A 16,839-nucleotide genomic window follows, 5' to 3' on the forward strand; every position below is an offset into this window, starting at 1 on the left:
TCTGACTGTGGATTGGTGGAGTCCAAACTCTTTAGAGATGGTTTTGTAACCTTTTCCAGCCTGATGAGCATCAACAACGCTTTTTCTGAGGTCCTCAGAAATCTCCTTTGTTCATGCCATGATACACTTCCACAAACATGTGTTGTGAAGATCAGACTTTGATAGATCCCTGTTCTTTAAGTAAAACAGGGTGCCCACTCACACCTGATTGTCATCCCATTGATTGAAAACACCTGACTCTAATTTCACCTTCAAATTAGCTGCTAATCCTAGAGGTTCACATACTTTTGCCACTCACAGATATGTAATACTGGATCATTTTCCTCAATAAATAAATGACAAAGTGTAATATTTTTGTTTCATTTGTTTAACTGGGTTCTCTTTATCTACTTTTAGGACTTGTGTGAAAATCTGATGCTGTTTTCGGTCATATTTATGCAGAAATATAGAAAATTCTAAAGGGTTCACAAACTTTCAAGCACCACTGTATCCGTTTTACAAAACGTCATGACTGAAATGTGGGCGTGGACCACAATAAGACATTTTAACAGTTATTCCAGGAAATCGAGTCGCACATGAGCTGATGGCTCATAGACTGTATATCGTATACAAGCCATGTACAACGAGTTTGTGGAGAGAATAAAGGTTATTTCACTCATTCACTGGATTTTGAGAAACGGAGCGTTTATTTTTATTTTTTGCAAATTCGATAAATAAAAACTTTTTACAAAACGTCTGACAAAATCATTTCCATCTTAGAACGTAAACAAACCAGCAAAATGACAGGAGCAATTTCCCAAAAACGTTCTTACCATGAAATATTTCATTCCATATTTTGTTGGCTTTTTTTTTGTATTTTTTGGGGGGTTTTGTTTTGAAGTAGTTTTTATTTCGTCCTCTGTTGGTTCAGCAACACACGCCGCCATTTTTTTTTTCTCTACTCATGGTACTGTATATGAGCTGATATCCTAGTAGTAGAGCAGCCAATCAGAGCACGTGAATGTGAATAGAATAACGAGAGATTTCTGTCATATTCAGAAAAAGGGACGCATACTTATTATTTCTGACTCTTCATGTTCAAACATTACGGTTTGACCGTTTTTTGTTACTTTTAAGGGAGATCTACAGTATGAACTTTAACACTATTATAAATGATTTTGTCCCGACCCTTTGTTCACACTAGGAAACACTTGACTTTTTGTTGTGATGAGAAACATGGCCAGGTGATGTGGTGATATTGCGATATATAATATTAATCTCATGATTAATTGTTGTCGTCACAGTACGGTTTTCTGAAAGATCACGGGCATCCTGGTGACTTTTATGTTTATTAAATTTTTAAAGATTGAATTACAGACTGACTAGAAGCAGCTGATGTGATGTTAAAGTGCATATCACGGGTAAATTCAGCCGCGAGATCGATGTAATTCTCCTATTTTATTTTAAACTTGGGTCAGATATCTGTCCCATTTTATGCATTTTTTTACCTTGCGCAATACCAGAGAAATTCAGTTGAAATCAAGCCATTTGAGGCGAATTAGTCCACCTCTGAAAAAACTTGGCATTTGGATTTCCTGGGAAACATTGATTTTCGTGACGTCGCCTGCGGGACGCCTCACTCTGAATCCTACGTCAGCGCTGGTTTGTTTCTGAGAAAACGATCTGGTGGTTTTCTGCAAATTTCTTCAACGTTATTGCGTAATTATTAAAATGGTTAACAGATGTATCACAGGAGGGTGTAGCAACACCAATCATGATGGGATTAGTACTCATCGTTTCCCAAAAGACCGGACAATGAGAGAGAAATGGGAGCACTTGGTCTACACAGGCTGTGCACTGAAACCGTGCAAAGCTCGCGCAGCCTGCTGGCGCTTCCGCAGGTGACGTCACGAATCTGGCTCCAGACTCGCTTGGGATTTTTCCAGATGCGTTTTATTTTTTTCTGCTGTAGACAGATGGCCTTGTAGCCTAGTAAACTAGACCCACCCGCCTAGCGGCCAAAAATATTTTTTGCCTAGCGAGTGGGTCTATCCTCGCACCATATAAACAAAAACACCCCGGGCATCAAATCATGCCCGCCAATCACAACGCAAGGTTTTTGTTTGGATTCTTTGGGTGGGCTTTTGCAGGAGTGACAAGGCTGCGCGACGCTGGAGAAAGCACAGCAGGAAAGATGGCTACGGCTAGTGAACAGCTCGCGTTTGAGTCCACTTTGGAATCAGTTTTAGAAGAATTAGACTTGGAGTTTTCGTTGAAACATGAGCAGGAAGAGGCTCTCCGCTCATTCCTTTTCAAGAAGGACGTTTTCACTGTTTTGCCGACCGGCTATGGCAAAAGTCTGATCTACCAGCTGGCTCCGCTCGTAGCCAAAAGGATGGGGCTAGTTTGTGCAGTACGAAGAATTAATAAACAGCTTTGAAACATTACTTTTTGATTGTTTCTTATTTTCCCATTATTTTAAATTTAAGGGAAATTATTTCACCAAACACCACTAAATAAAAACTCTCAAAAACAGTTTAAGCAAACCCTTGAAAAACACTTGGAAAAAAAATGAGTGTATGTGGTACAGACTCCAAACTTGTGGTCATTACCTCCAAACTTCTTAATATCTAGAACCTGTTTATTAATTAATACGCATTTTGAAAAATTACTTAATTTCAAGGCCTCCCCCACTGCTTTCTGTCGCTCTGACTACGTCACAGTCACTGTTGCGCTGATTGGTCAGAGCGTTGGCCTATACGCACAGAGACAGTTTGAAAGACAGCGGTTTGTTCCTCCTACCCGCTTCGGAAATGTCTACGGATCGAGGCCAGACTAAATATTCACATTTAGTCTGGCTTGCCAGGCTAATGGCCTTGTGCAAAATTACCCTTCTGGATGAGTGTGCAAAGGGACGTACTTTCATAAAAAAACAAAACGAAACTGGTCCAGAATATGCCCTTTAAAATATGCGTACATGATGATGATGATTTTATTTCCTGCTACGACACGTACAACCTGCAGTATTTTTTATAAATTACGTACAAAAAATAACCGACAGGAATTTGAGTTACGATTTTTAAATAAATAATAAATACTGCAGGTTGTACGTGTGGTAGCAGGAAATAAAATTTGGGAAATAAAACGAGCGCTGTATCGTGGCTGATGTGTGTTGGGGCGAGCTGTAGGGAACACGTCGTGTCGTCTTCCTAACACGTCCACGAAGTGGTGTTTTCGCTAAAGGAAACCTCGTGACGTCACTCTTCTTGCTGCTGTTATCACTTCACATCCGTCTGCATGCGTATCTGTAGACACGTCAGATTTGTGAAGCATTGTTTATGACTGTAAAGCACTTGGAGCATCTGTCTGATTGTGTGTGTGTGCGTTTTCAGGGGGAAGTGAAGGTCAAGGTCGGATTCTCCAGCGATTCCCAGAGAAGGACTGGGAGGATAACCCCTTTCCTCAGGGCATCGAGCTGGTGAGTGAGTACACACACACACACACACACACGCACATCTAAAAGCATACTGCTTCACTTCTGATCCACAATCTCAGAGCCTAATCTAGGGCACGTAATACGTGTTTTTTTTATCTGTCTGTTGCACATCCACTTTTTGGGCGCGAGAGTGATATGGCGTATCTATTCATTTTGTCGCGCATTTATAAGTAGAGAGCGTGTAGTCGCGTTTTACTGAATCTTGTGCGTATCAATTTGTCAGCACTCGCTAGCAAGCACTGCGGTAAATACAGCGTTGTTTACACACCAATCGGAAAATATCGGAAAGGACCGAAGTATTCCGAATGGTTTATTTAGCGGGTAAAGCAGTTTTGTGAACAATTATATCATTGGTCACTGAACCGGAAGACAGTGTATCTCAACCAATCGTGTGAAGTGTTTTAAAAATACCCAAAAGCACATGGCATATCATTCTGTCTCATCCAAACATTACATTCAGACCCTCCAGGATTTCGCGATTTGCAACATCAGCGCAAATTCAACCAATCCCCGCGAATTCAGGGTTAGAAGGTACTAACACCTTCCGCGCACTTCGGCAGCGCATTGATATCTGAGCTCCGTATCAATGCTCTGCCGAAGCGCGCAGAAGGTGTTAGTACGCCTGTCATTATAGTGCGCACTTTCCATAGCATAGAAAATCTCTACGTTTCAATTTGCGTAACTGAACTTGTTTCATGTCACTGGTCATATAAACCTATGTAAACAGGAAAAACGCGGAAGAGTTTGGTCGCATCTAACTACAGCCCCAAAAAATACCATTGGCCATGCTGAGCCTAGCTACATTGCTAACAGGAGTGACAGCGCGTCTGACTGACTGGGAGGTCGCGCAAAGCTCGGAGAGGTACGGAGCAGCTCGTCTCAATTCAGATAAGAGCATATTTCATTATGGAAGTACGGTGGACTGTTCCTTTAATATTTTCTGTCCCCTGTTTCTACAACTAGTGAGGGATCTGTCCCCTATTTTCAAATTCCTAGATTAGGCTCTGAATCTAATGAGAACTACTGGGATTGTGCTCTTTCTCACAATTTAAATAAACCTCCTAAATGATTTATTATTACACTAATATAAGAGGATTTTTTTTTAGGCTTCTACAAAGCAAGTGCAGTGATTTAAAGCAGCCAGTGCGATTGCATTCGCTGTTTTTTTTAATTCATTTATTTTGAAATTATAGGTCAGGAAAAAAAAAAATCCTAGCTCCTGGTGGTACAAATAGTCTGAAATTATGTTCCACTGAGAAATAACGGCGATATTAAAGCTCGGACGCGTGATACGCACAATATCTCAGATACCATCCCCCCCCCAATTTGTATCATCATGAGCTGTGTCTCAAACGGTGTACACGTCTTTGTCCAAGTAGTGTGTTCTTAACGTGCTGTAGTGTTAATTACTTCTTACTACTTCTTAATGCTTGGATGAAGTACGAAAGCCGGTGAAAAATCAAGAAGTGGGCGGAGCCATCAGAGGGCTCTGTGGTTTTATCTTTCAGAGAATGAGAACGCTGGTACATCGCGAACTCTTTTCGACCAACAAGGAACGGGTTCTTGAACCGCTTCCGTTCAGGATTCGTTGAATCTCTGTGCCTGGTGGCGAACCGGCCCGTATTTCCTCCGGTTTTGAACGAAAAATTTGTAATCAAGGCTGGGGAAGCCATGGAAAGCTAACGGTTAGAGAAGCAGCTTTAGGACCAAAATGTTGCCGGTTCGAGTCCCTGGACCAGCAGGAATGGTTGAAGTACCCTTGAGCAAGGCACCCAACCCCCCACCCAGGGTGTGTGGATAAGGGTGTATTCAGACCAGGATAGTTCGATAGTTCACTTGCTTTGGTCCGAACCAAATGTTGTTTTTTTATTTTTTTCATTTTGGTGCGGTTCGCTTTCACACTGTACATTTTAGTAAGCGGACCAAAATCTGTCAACAAAGCCACGCGCCCTGAGGTCGTTCATCTATTGGTCAGAGACGACACGCGCACAAAGCGTTAAGTTCAAAAGTAGTCATGGAGGCTTTCCGTGCTGTTATTCTTAAAGCTATATGTTTTTTCCAGTTTTTACTGTTTTCACAATTGTGTGATTACTATGCTGTTGTACAAGTAATTTATCAACGACGACTTCAAAGGGCAAGGCGGCTACGGAGGATAGCGCTGATGAGCGCACATCATGTTGTGACAGTTCTGGCTCTTCACGCAATAGATGACTTTCTTTTTTGCGTCGCTAGTACCGCCACTTTTTGAAAGAACGTCCCTGATTTTAATGTAGGTCTGACGGAGTTTCCTCACTTTTAGCCGACATTGTTCTGGGGAGCGCGTGAACCCCTTCTCCTTCATTTTCTCACTGAATACAGCAAACACGTCGGCATTTTTGTGTGTTCTCTCCAAAAGCTCAGATATGTGGACATCTGCCCAGATATCCACAAGGGTACACGTTTCTTCCTCGGCCCACGTTTGCCCCCTACTCATTTTTTGTACTCTGTAGTCTAGCCTACCACTGGTCTGAATGACGGAACGACTGTTGTAAGGTTCCCTTGACAACCGAAACAGTGTTTGCACTTTGCGGTGGAGTGTCAAGACTCTGTTTCCCATAATGCTCGACAAACGACGGAAGCTCCCGAGGTACAAAAAAGCAAAACTGTCGGATTAGGTCCGGTCTGCTTTCACACCTCCAAAAGGTCCGCACCAGGGTTCCTTTGGTCCGGACCGAGTCCGACCTTGCAGCTCGGTCTCGGTCCGCTTGTTTGGTCCGGACCGGAGTTCGGTGGTTTGTATTCAGACCGACCCAAAAGGTCCAGACCAAGGGAAATTTGGTTCGTTTGGTCCGGACCAAACAACGTAGGTGTGAATACACCATAAGAGCATCTGGTAAATGATGTAATGTAATGATTCATTAATGGAGGGTGTTACGCAATGCACAACGGAAGTGAACAGTCGTAGCAAGGAGGCGGAGCGCACTGATTGATTGCCTGTGAGCTTTTGTTCTGTTATTGCAAATATTATTTGTTTTCATTCAAAAATGAACTTTCCGAACTAATGACGCCCAGTGATGTCATCACGTATCACAGCGGAAAAAAACTGCCGTCTTTTGGGAACCAAGTTTTCAGATTCTGGGCTCGTTTGCTTTTGGTCGAAACGTTCTGAACGGTTCAATATTCAGTGCTTGAACCAGAACAGAATCCGTTCTTTGTTGGTGGAAAAGAAAGAGGTGTGAAGGGTACCGCGGTGCTACGTGTCGTTTCCTGCCCGTGTGAAAGGTGACGCTGGAGCACTTCCACAGAGATTACATGGCACATACAGTGCTGTACTATTTGTGCGGTACACAGTGTGAGCTGCAACTTCACTTCTCATTATCGTCACTGTGCAGTGTTTTATCGGAACACAGATAACGTTGTGTGTGTGTGTGTGTGTGTCAGTTCTGTCAACCCAGCGGATGGCAGCTGGTCCCCGAGCGACAGCCTCCCTCTTTCTTCGTGGCCGTCCTCACAGACATCAACTCCGAACGCCATTACTGTGCCTGCTTCACCTTCTGGGAGACTGTAGATAACCCTCAGGTGAGAGAGAGATGGAGGAAGAGCGACAGACACTGAGATAAAGAGAGAATGAGTGAGAGACTGAGAGAACAGAGAAACGGAGACAGTGACCGAGAATGAGAGACAGAGAGCAGAAGTGAAATACAGACAGTGATGGAGAGTGAGAGATAGACAGGGAGAAAGTGGGAGAGGGAGAGCAAAAGAAAGAGAGATGGAGAGAGAGCATAAAAGGTAAAATGAGGCAATGAGAAACTGAAACAAAGGCAACAAAAAAAAGAGAGACAGTGGGAGAGCAAAAGAACATAAAAGGTAGACTGAGGCAGTGACAAACTGAGATGAAGGCAACAAAAAGAAAGACGGAGAAAGTGAGAGAGGGAGAGCAAAAGAAAGAGAGATGGAGACGGAATGAAAGAGAAGTGGGAGAGCGAGAGAAGGAGACAATGAAAGAGAAGTGGGAGAGAGAGAGATGGAGACAGAATGAGAGAGATGGAGACAGAATGAAAGAGAAGTGGGAGAGAGAGATGGAGACAGAATGAAAGAGAAGTGGGAGAGAGAGATGGAGACAGAATGAAAGAGAAGTGGGAGAGAGAGATGGAGACAGAATGAAAGAAGTGGGAGAGAGAGATGGAGACAGAATGAAAGAGAAGTGGGAGAGAGAGATGGAGACAGAATGTAAGAGAAGTGGGAGAGAGAGATGGAGACAGAATGAAAGAGAAGTGGGAGAGAGAGAGATGGAGACAGAATGAAAGAGAAGTGGGAGAGCGAGAGATGGAGACAGAATGAAAGAAGTGGGAGAGCAAGAGATGGAGACAGAATGAAAGAGAAGTGGGAGTGAGAGATGGAGACAGAATGAAAGAGAAGTGGGAGAGAGAGAGAGAGATGGAGACAGAATGAGAGAGATGGAGACAGAATGAAAGAGAAGTGGGAGAGAGAGATGGAGACAGAATGAAAGAAGTGGGAGAGCGAGAGATGGAGACAATGAAAGAGAAGTGGGAGAGCGAGAGATGGAGACAGAATGAAAGAAGTGGGAGAGCGAGAGATGGAGACAGAATGAAAGAGAAGTGGGAGAGAGAGATGGAGACAATGAAAGAGAAGTGGGAGAGAGAGAGATGGAGACAGAATGAAAGAGAAGTGGGAGAGCGAGAGATGGAGACAGAATGAAAGAGAAGTGGGAGTGAGAGATGGTGACAGAATGAAAGAGAAGTGGGAGAGCGAGAGATGGAGACAGAATGAAAGAGAAGTGGGAGTGAGAGATGGTGACAGAATGAAAGAGAAGTGGGAGAGAGAGAGAGAGAGATGGAGACAGAATGAAAGGGAAGTGGGAGAGAGAGATGGAGACAGAATGAAAGAAGTGGGAGAGAGAGAGAGATGGAGACAGAATGAAAGAAGTGGGAGAGAGAGAGATGGAGACAGAATGAAAGGGAAGTGGGAGAGAGAGAGAGATGGAGACAGAATGAAAGAAGTGGGAGAGAGAGAGATGGAGACAGAATGAAAGAGAAGTGGGAGAGAGAGAGCTGGAGACAGAATGAAAAGTGGGAGAGAGAGAGTGAGCATGAAAGGTAGAGTGAGGCAGTGAGAAACTGAGACAAAGGCAACAAAAAAAAGAGAGCCAGCGTGAGAGGGAGGGAGAAAGTGGGAGAGGGAGAGCGAAAGAAAGAAAGAAAGATGGAGACAGAATGAGGGAGAAGGGGGAAAGAGACAGAGAGAAAGAAGCAGCAGTAGGAAAATGTCAGTCCTTCACACTTCGTGATTCAGCTTACCTCATATAGTTCTCATGAACACGTGTGTGTGTGTGTGTGTGTGTGTGTGTGTGTGTGTGTGTGTGTGTGTAGTTGCAGAATGAAGAGCCCAGCGAGGCAGATGAGGATGAAAGCCCTGATGTGGTACAGCCAGCTCTGCTCTATGCCCCCAAGAGCCTGGTGCTGGTGTCCCGCCTGGACCACACCGAGGTGTTCAGGGTGAGCACACACACACACACACACACACACACACACACACACTGTGCTGTGTCATGTGGAGCTGAGCTGTGACTGTGTCTCTGTGTACAGAACTGTCTGGGACTCATCTACACCGTACACGTGGAGCACGTCAGCGTTCCACTGGAGACCGTCATCGGGAATCTCCTGACCTGCACCATTCCCATCGCTGGGGGGTCTCAGGTGGGGCTCGATGTGTGTCTCTCTCTCTCTCTCTCTCTGTCTCGCTCTCTCTCTCTCTCACACACAGTGTTTATACACACGTACAGTATGGTGTGTGTGAATTGCACTCCACAGCTGCACCAGCATGTGAGTGATGTGTCGTGCTGCACAGCTGGACTGCAGCTGGCAGGTGCTGGAGATGATCAGTGTGAACAGGACGAGTGCTGTGGTGTTACTTCTGCTTCTCCTCTTCCTGAAGTCATTCAGCCAGAATTTAAGAATTTATCGTGCCTTGCACAAGTATTTACACCCCGACCTGGAGCTAGTGGGGCGTGAATACTTATGCAAGGCACTGCAATTTTTAAAAAACCTTTTTTTTAAAAAAAAATATTTAAGTTTTTAAGCTTCACAGTCGACCAATCAGCAGCTCTGCTTTAACCTCATCCTGCGCAGGTGCCTTCGCTCCCTCACTCTCTACTCTTCATTACTTTCTATCTTTCTTCTCTTTTCTCTTCTTTTTTCATTTCTCCTTTCTGTACATTTCACATTTTTCTATTTATTTTTTTCCCCACTGTTCCTTCCTTCCTTCCTTCCTTCCTTTGTTAGTTACGTTCTTTCTTACTGAGTTACTGATTCTTTCTTTCTTTCTTTCTTTCTTTCTTTCTTTCTTTCTTTCTTGCTGTTACTGTTACTGTTACTCTTTCTTTCTTTCTTTCTTTCTTTCTTTCTTTCTTTCTTTCTTTCTCACTGTTACTGATCCTCTCCCTCCTTTTCTTTCTTTCTTACTGATACTCTCTTGTCGTTCCTCCCTGTCTTCTTGTCTCTATTCCTTCCTTCCTTCCTTTTCTTTCTTGTTACTGATCCTCTCCCTCCTTTTCTTTCTTTCTTTCTTTCTTTCTTTCTTTCTTTCTTTCTTTCTCACTGTTACTGATCCTCTCCCTCCTTTTCTTTCTTTCTTTCTTTCTTTCTTTCTTTCTTTCTTTCTTACTGATACTCTCTTGTCGTCCCTCCCTGTCTTCTTGTCTCTATTCCTTCCTTCCTTCCTTCCTTCCTTCCTTCCTTCCTTCCTTCCTTCCTTTTCTTTCTTGTTACTGATCCTCTCCCTCCTTTTCTTTCTTTTTCTTTCTTACTGATACTCTCTCGTCTTCCCTCCCTGTCTTCTTGTCTCTATTCCTTCCTTCCTTCCTTCCTTCCTTCCTTCCTTCCTTCCTTCCTTCCTTCCTTCCTTTTCTTTCGTTACTGATCCTCTCCCTCCTTTTCTTTCTTTCTTTCTTTCTTTCTTTCTTTCTTTCTTTCTTTCTTTCTTTCTTTCTTTGTGTTACTGATCCTCTTTCTGATTTTCTCCCTTTCTTCCTCTCTATACCTTGTTCTTCTTTTTTGCCCTCCCTCTTTCTTTCTTTCTTTCTTTCTTTCTTTCTTTCTTTCTTTCTTTCTTTCTTACACTCTCGTCATCCCTCCCTGTCTTCTTGTCTCTATTCCTTCCTTCCTTTTCTTTCTTGTTACTGATCCTCTTTCTTTCTTTCTTTCTTTCTTTCTTTCTTTCTTTCTTTCTTTCTTTCTTTCTTTCTTTCTTTCTTTCTTTCTTTCTTTCTTTCTTTCTTTCTTTCTTTCTTTCTTTCTTTGTGTTACTGATCCTCTCTTTCTGATTTTCTCCCTTTCTTCCTCTCTCTATACCTTGTTCTTCTTTTCTGCCCTCCCTCCCTCCTTCTTTCTTTCTTTCTTTCTTTCTTTCTTTCTTTCTTTCTTTCTTTCTTTCTTTCTTTCTTTCTTTCTTTCTTTCTTTCTTTCTTTCTTTCTTTCTTTCTTTCTGCTTTGAAGTGAAATGCCTTTGTTATCTGTGTGTTTGTGCATGTGCGCACGCAGACTCTAAAGCACACACACGCTAATCTTGAAGAATGTGAATAGTGATATTGCACACTTTTAATCTTGCCATTTGTTTGTTTATATAATGAATATTGGAACTTGTACAAATGTTAGTGGAACACCACTATACTGTATACCACTGCCATACTCCATAGTACACGTGTGTATATACAGACCATTTTCTCATTAATATTGGCCCCCTCTTTCACTGATGACATGTGTATGATGTGTAAATTGGCTCCTTTCCTCACTTTTGTGACTCATAAATGAACCGTTCCTGGTGTGTGAAGTTGAAACCCTCCTCCTGTGTGTTACAGATAAACGATCCCCCAGTCTGTAGTTTATCTGACTGGCTGCTGGGTTGTTTTCAGGTAACGGCGACCTTTTCTTCGCAGCTTTAGCCAATCACGATTCTGTCTTTTTCGATGATCAATCAATCAATTTGATTTTTTTTTTTTGGTTAATTATTTCCTGTTTATGTTACACTTGTCCAATCAGCCAATCAAAACTTGAACTCATAATGTATGGATTTGCATTGTGTGAGCTGTAAAAATGAGCTCAAAACATGTGCAGTATTGCAGAGGGCTGATTTAGATCTTGGCCTGGCAGACAGTAGAGGTGAAAGTATGGGACGGTAGATGGTTGATGAAGCAGGATGACAAACAGCCTCGGAAACACCCGCGCACAAACACACCCACACTCGTATTAGTTATTTTCCAAGCATTGGACGTCATGGCACACCCCTCTACCTCATCCATGAAGACAAAGCAGATTAGGTTAGTGGACCATTTGTTTCTAAACCCAGCATCAACGCTGAGGGGTTTTAAAACCCCGGATTCACTATTTACCCTGATACACTCGTACCTGAGCATGGCCTGACTTCATTCTCTCCTGTGAATGTTCCCACAAAGACATCCTAAAGATTTCCATTCTGCAAAACCAGTCCATCTTCAGTGGATAATCTCACCAGATACCGTCAACTTATCCGCAAGTGCTGCTGCTGTAATCGTAAAGACTCTTGTTCACAATCGGCTCATAATGAGCATCCTGGAAACACTCTTAGTACTCATCCGTTATCTGTAGCCGCTTTATCCTGTTCTACAGGGTCGCAGGCAAGCTGGAGCCTATCCCAACTGACTACGGGCGAAAGGCGGGGTACACCCTGGACAAGTCGCCAGGTCATCACAGGGCTGACACATAGACACAGACAACCATTCACACTCACATTCACACCTACGCTCAATTTAGAGTCACCAGTTAACCTAACCTGCATGTCTTTGGGGGAAACTGTGGGGGAAACCGGAGCACCCGGAGGAAACCCACGCGGACACGGGGAGAACATGCAAACTCCACACAGAAAGGCCCTCGCCGGCCACGGGGCTCGAACCCGGACCTTCTTGCTGTGAGGCGACAGCGCTAACCACTACTTCCGTAAAGCTGCTTGATGATGATGATGATGATAATTGCCGTCCCCAAACATATAAAAAAGTAGTAATCCCTTTCCAGTAAGGAAGCAAACTGTTTAGGTTGAGAAGTTATGAAGATGTTGGAACAAATCTAGCTGTATAAAAAGACTTCAGGGTTCAAACCTTTGTCTTATACAGAAGCCTGTTGCAGAAACCGTCTGCATTTTTCCAGCTCGCGTCTCATTACACACATCTGCTTCTACTTTAAAAATGGAAAAATAAGCAGTTACTGAATGAGTCATATGAAGGAGAGATAAGTGAGAGATAAAATGGGGGAAAAGATGTGAGTGTGTGTGTGTGTGTGTGTGGGAAAAGGAGACTAAGAGAAAGTGAAAGAGAGATATTTATTGGCATCATAACTTGACGGATCCATTTAGCCTCCATTGTGTTTCTCGGCATGTTGTTATTTTTCCCCCCTCTGTTCCACGGCCAGAGCTGAGGAGTTAAGAGATCTGTTCTTCTTCTTCTGTACATTTTCCCCGACCCTGAAAATCACAGCTTACTGAAAGTTCATTTTAATACCCGTAACCATTATTGTGCAATCCTGAAGAGTCATCCAGCTCTCAGTCATGTCAAACCATTTATTTAAGGAATAAAACACTACCCGATGTGCTGTTCTAGGAAAATAATCGACGACAGGCAGCCCCACACGAAGCAGAGTTCCTCTTACCATCCTGAATGATCGATCGATCGATTATTTTCCAATAACAACACACCCTAAAGTGATTTATTGCTCTTATACCACAGCAATTTTCAAGCGACTTTGTATTTTTAATTGGTTTATAAACAACATTGTACTTTTTTAAAAAAAATCTGTAGAGTTCTTTTCCAAAGTGCTATAAATCCATTTTGATTGTTTTCAGAAAAATGACATTTATTTACCCAGACCCATAAATTTTGCAAATACACTACTGTTCAAAAGTTTGGGGTCACTTTGAAATGTCCTTATTTTTGAAAGAAAAGCACTGTTCTTTTCAATGAAGATCACTTTAAACTAATCAGAAATCTACTCTATACATTGCTAATGTGGTAAATGACTATTCTAGCTGCAAATGTCTGGTTTTTGGTGCAATATCTCCATAGGTGTATAGAGGCCCATTTCCAGCAACTATCACTCCAGTGTTCTAATGGTACAATGTGTTTGCTCATTGCCTCAGAAGGCTAATGGATGATTAGAAAACCCTTGTACAATCATGTTAGCACAGCTGAAAACAGTTGAGCTCTTTAGAGAAGCTATAAAACTGACCTTCCTTTGAGCAGCTTGAGGTTACATCCACACGACAACGGCAGCGAGATGTTATTAAAAAAAATATCGCGTCCACATGGGCAACGGATCAGTAAAATATCAGGTACATATGGCAACGCAACGCTTGCTGAAAATGATGCAATACACATGCCACACCTCTAGGGGCGCTGTAAGACGGTCCCTTCGGAGACACCAGAACAATAGAAGAAGTAAGGACGCATGCGCATAAACTATTATGCGCGAGACTTCATATTAGCCACAAAGTCAGAAAAATCTGTTCGTAAGATTACATTATAATGACCAAATACAATGAAAAGTATTTTTCCAGTCTCACCTGTGAAAGGTAATCCCATGTGATCTCGTTTGGACGGCAAACCTGTTGGTACAGTTAAACGCAGCACATGAATGAGGCATCTTTATTCTCCGCTTTGACCCATCCAATATGGCGGCGAGGATGACGTATGATTCTACGTGGAAGGCGGCGTCTTTAATGGTCCGGAATAAATTGAATGCTACACGTTGATGGATTAATTTGTTCTTCTACGCCTTTTTTGAGGAATGTATTGTAGGACTTAAACCAACATCTGAAGAGGTGAGATCGCTCCTTTTTTCCCTATTTTTGCTGGCGGGATTGACTCTCTCTCTCTCTCTCTCTCTCTCTCTCTCTCTCTCACTCACTTTGCACCATTACACAATAAATATTCACAGTGAAAATATTTTGTAAGCGCGTTTCATGAACCAAGTTATAGGATTTGTTGACAACTCGCATCGAGTTCATTACACTTCTACCCGGCGTGAAGCACTGACAGTCATGTGGTTGTGACGTCATCGTAAACAAATCCGTTTTACTCATCCAGACGACTTCACAACGGCGCCGTTGCCAGATCTTTCCACTCTGGAACCCGTTCTCAAAAGATTTCATTTTGGGGCACCCAAAACGCCGGTGCCGTGTGGACGCCAGGCCGAAACGATAAACAATTTTATCGGATTCACCTGAATCCGTTGCCGTGTGGACAGGGCTTGAGTTTCTGGAGCATCACATTTGTGGGGTCGATTAAATGCTCAAAATGGCCAGAAAAATGTCTCAACTATATTTTCTATTCATTTTACAACTTATGGTGGTAAATAAAAGTGTGACTTTTCATGGAAAACACTAAATTGTCTGGGTGACCCCAAACTTTTGAACGGTAGTGTGTTTAATTTATCCAGTTATAATAGATAGTTGGTTCAGTCTGAACATTTTCAACAATAATTGACAAATCTGACAATGTTATTGATTATAAATCCAAAGTTTATTATATATATTTTTCAAAACGCTATAAATCCATTCATTTTTTCTGTCTTTCTGTTTTTAAAACAAGAGAACATGCTGTAGGTATATAATATCAGGAACTTTCATCATGCAGTTTATAATAAAATCAAATAAATTATATAAACACTTTCATTCATTTATGTTTAATCTTACCTTTTAAGACTGTCCACCACAGAAAACAACTAACTAAATAACAAATGGCCAGTTAGTTCAATTCTTCAGAACCATCAAAAGTGTTCACAACCACCATTTGCAAAAGTTATTTGTGCTCGAGAAGCTACACAAGCAAACAAAACTCCTCGCTTCAGGGCGCCGCCATGCGGGATAGTGTAGAACGCTGACCGAACTCTGATTGGTCTAGAGCAGTGGTTTTTAAAGTGGGGGCCGCTAGGGGGGCCTCAGAAAGTTGGAGGGACGATAACAAAAAAATTGCGAAAAAGAATATATACTTTTTAAAAATAATTATTATTAAATATATTGTAATTAGTTTTTAATCATTATTATAAAATATATAATTATTAATAATAATACATCATATCGAAACGTTGTTTGCCATGCTCATCTCTCCAATTGCCTGTGACATTGCGGTTTGCGCCATTTATCAAACTGCTTTGCTCCTCAAGCTAGCGTATTGCTAGCGCAAAATGGACAGGTTTTTGAAGAAGAGACCGAAAGAACAAACCAACAGCCCTGCTGTGGAGGACACTGCTGCGAAAAAAAAACTAAGAAGTCCTGGCCAACTAAAATCCGAAAATATGAGGCAGCATACATTAAGTATGGCTTTACAGCCATACAGATAAATGGCCATGATTGCCCGAAATGCGTCCTCTGTCTGGAGACCCTGTCAAACGAGTGCTTAAAACCTTCGAAACTTCAGCGCCACTTGGTACAAAAACATCCGACAGATGCCGAAAAAACAGTAGATTTCTTCAGACGCAAAGAAGAGCATTTGGTCAGGCAATCTGCTGCATTCACCCAGCAAGCTACTGTTCCCGAGCGGGCCCTGAAGGCATCATTTTTAGCCTCGTACCACATTGCTCGAGCTAAAAAACCTCATTCAGTTGGAGAAGGTTTGATTTTACCAGCCACCAAAGACATTGTCCGAGAATTGCTTGATGAGGATGCTGCCAAAAATAATCGATGCTGTCCCACTCTCTGATAACACCGTGAGCCGACGGATTGGTGACATGGCTCAAGACGTATCTGCTCAGCTGTTGGAGCAGGTGAGAGCCAGCGAATACTTCGCACTTCAGCTGGATGAGAGCACAGATTTATCCAATGAGGCCCAACTGCTTGTGTACATCAGATTTATTTCGCAGGAAAGATTTGTGGAGGAAATACTATTTTGTAAAGCACTTGAAAGAAGAACTACTGGGAAAGACATTTTTCAAGTTTTGGACGATTACATCGAGTCTAACGGATTGGACCGGACCCGTCGTGTGAGGGTGTGTTCGGACGGAGCTGCGGCAGTGACCGGGAAGATCAGTGGAGTGACCGCGCTCATTAAGCAGAAGGCCCCGCATGTAGCGGCCACACACTGCATGCTCCATCGCGAGGCACTGGTCGCAAAAAGGATGGATAACGAGTTGAATCAGGTACTACAGGAGGTTATACAGTTTATTGTTCAGTGCGAAAAAATTTGTGTTGAAAACATCTCATCTCATTATCTGTAGCCGCTTTATCCTGTTCTACAGGGTCGCAGGCAAGCTGGAGCCTATCCCAGCTGACTACGGGCGAAAGGCGGGGTACACCCTGGACAAGTCGCCAGGTCATCACAGGGCTGACACATAGACACAGACAAC

The 16,839-nt window shown here is 42.7% G+C and overlaps 1 protein-coding gene across 5 annotated transcripts in view; it reads left to right on the forward strand.

The window, feature by feature from the left end:
* The window catches only part of sbf1 (SET binding factor 1), a 174,062-nt gene that overhangs the window by 42,267 nt on the left and 114,956 nt on the right, over positions 1-16,839 (forward strand). For 3 of the 5 annotated variants that reach the window (XM_060903342.1, XM_060903346.1, XM_060903344.1), the window contains exons 2-6: positions 3,372-3,457; positions 6,896-7,033; positions 8,845-8,970; positions 9,061-9,171; positions 11,331-11,384. In XM_060903342.1, coding sequence (XP_060759325.1) covers positions 3,372-3,457; positions 6,896-7,033; positions 8,845-8,970; positions 9,061-9,171; positions 11,331-11,384 — 515 coding nt within the window. The remainder of the gene's footprint in view (positions 1-3,371; positions 3,458-6,895; positions 7,034-8,844; positions 8,971-9,060; positions 9,172-11,330; positions 11,385-16,839) is intronic. The other 2 variants (XM_060903345.1, XM_060903347.1) reach the window with 1 other exon arrangement.

Source organism: Neoarius graeffei, chromosome 21 (genome assembly GCF_027579695.1).
Source record: "Neoarius graeffei isolate fNeoGra1 chromosome 21, fNeoGra1.pri, whole genome shotgun sequence".
Taxonomy (NCBI): Eukaryota; Metazoa; Chordata; class Actinopteri; order Siluriformes; family Ariidae; genus Neoarius; species Neoarius graeffei.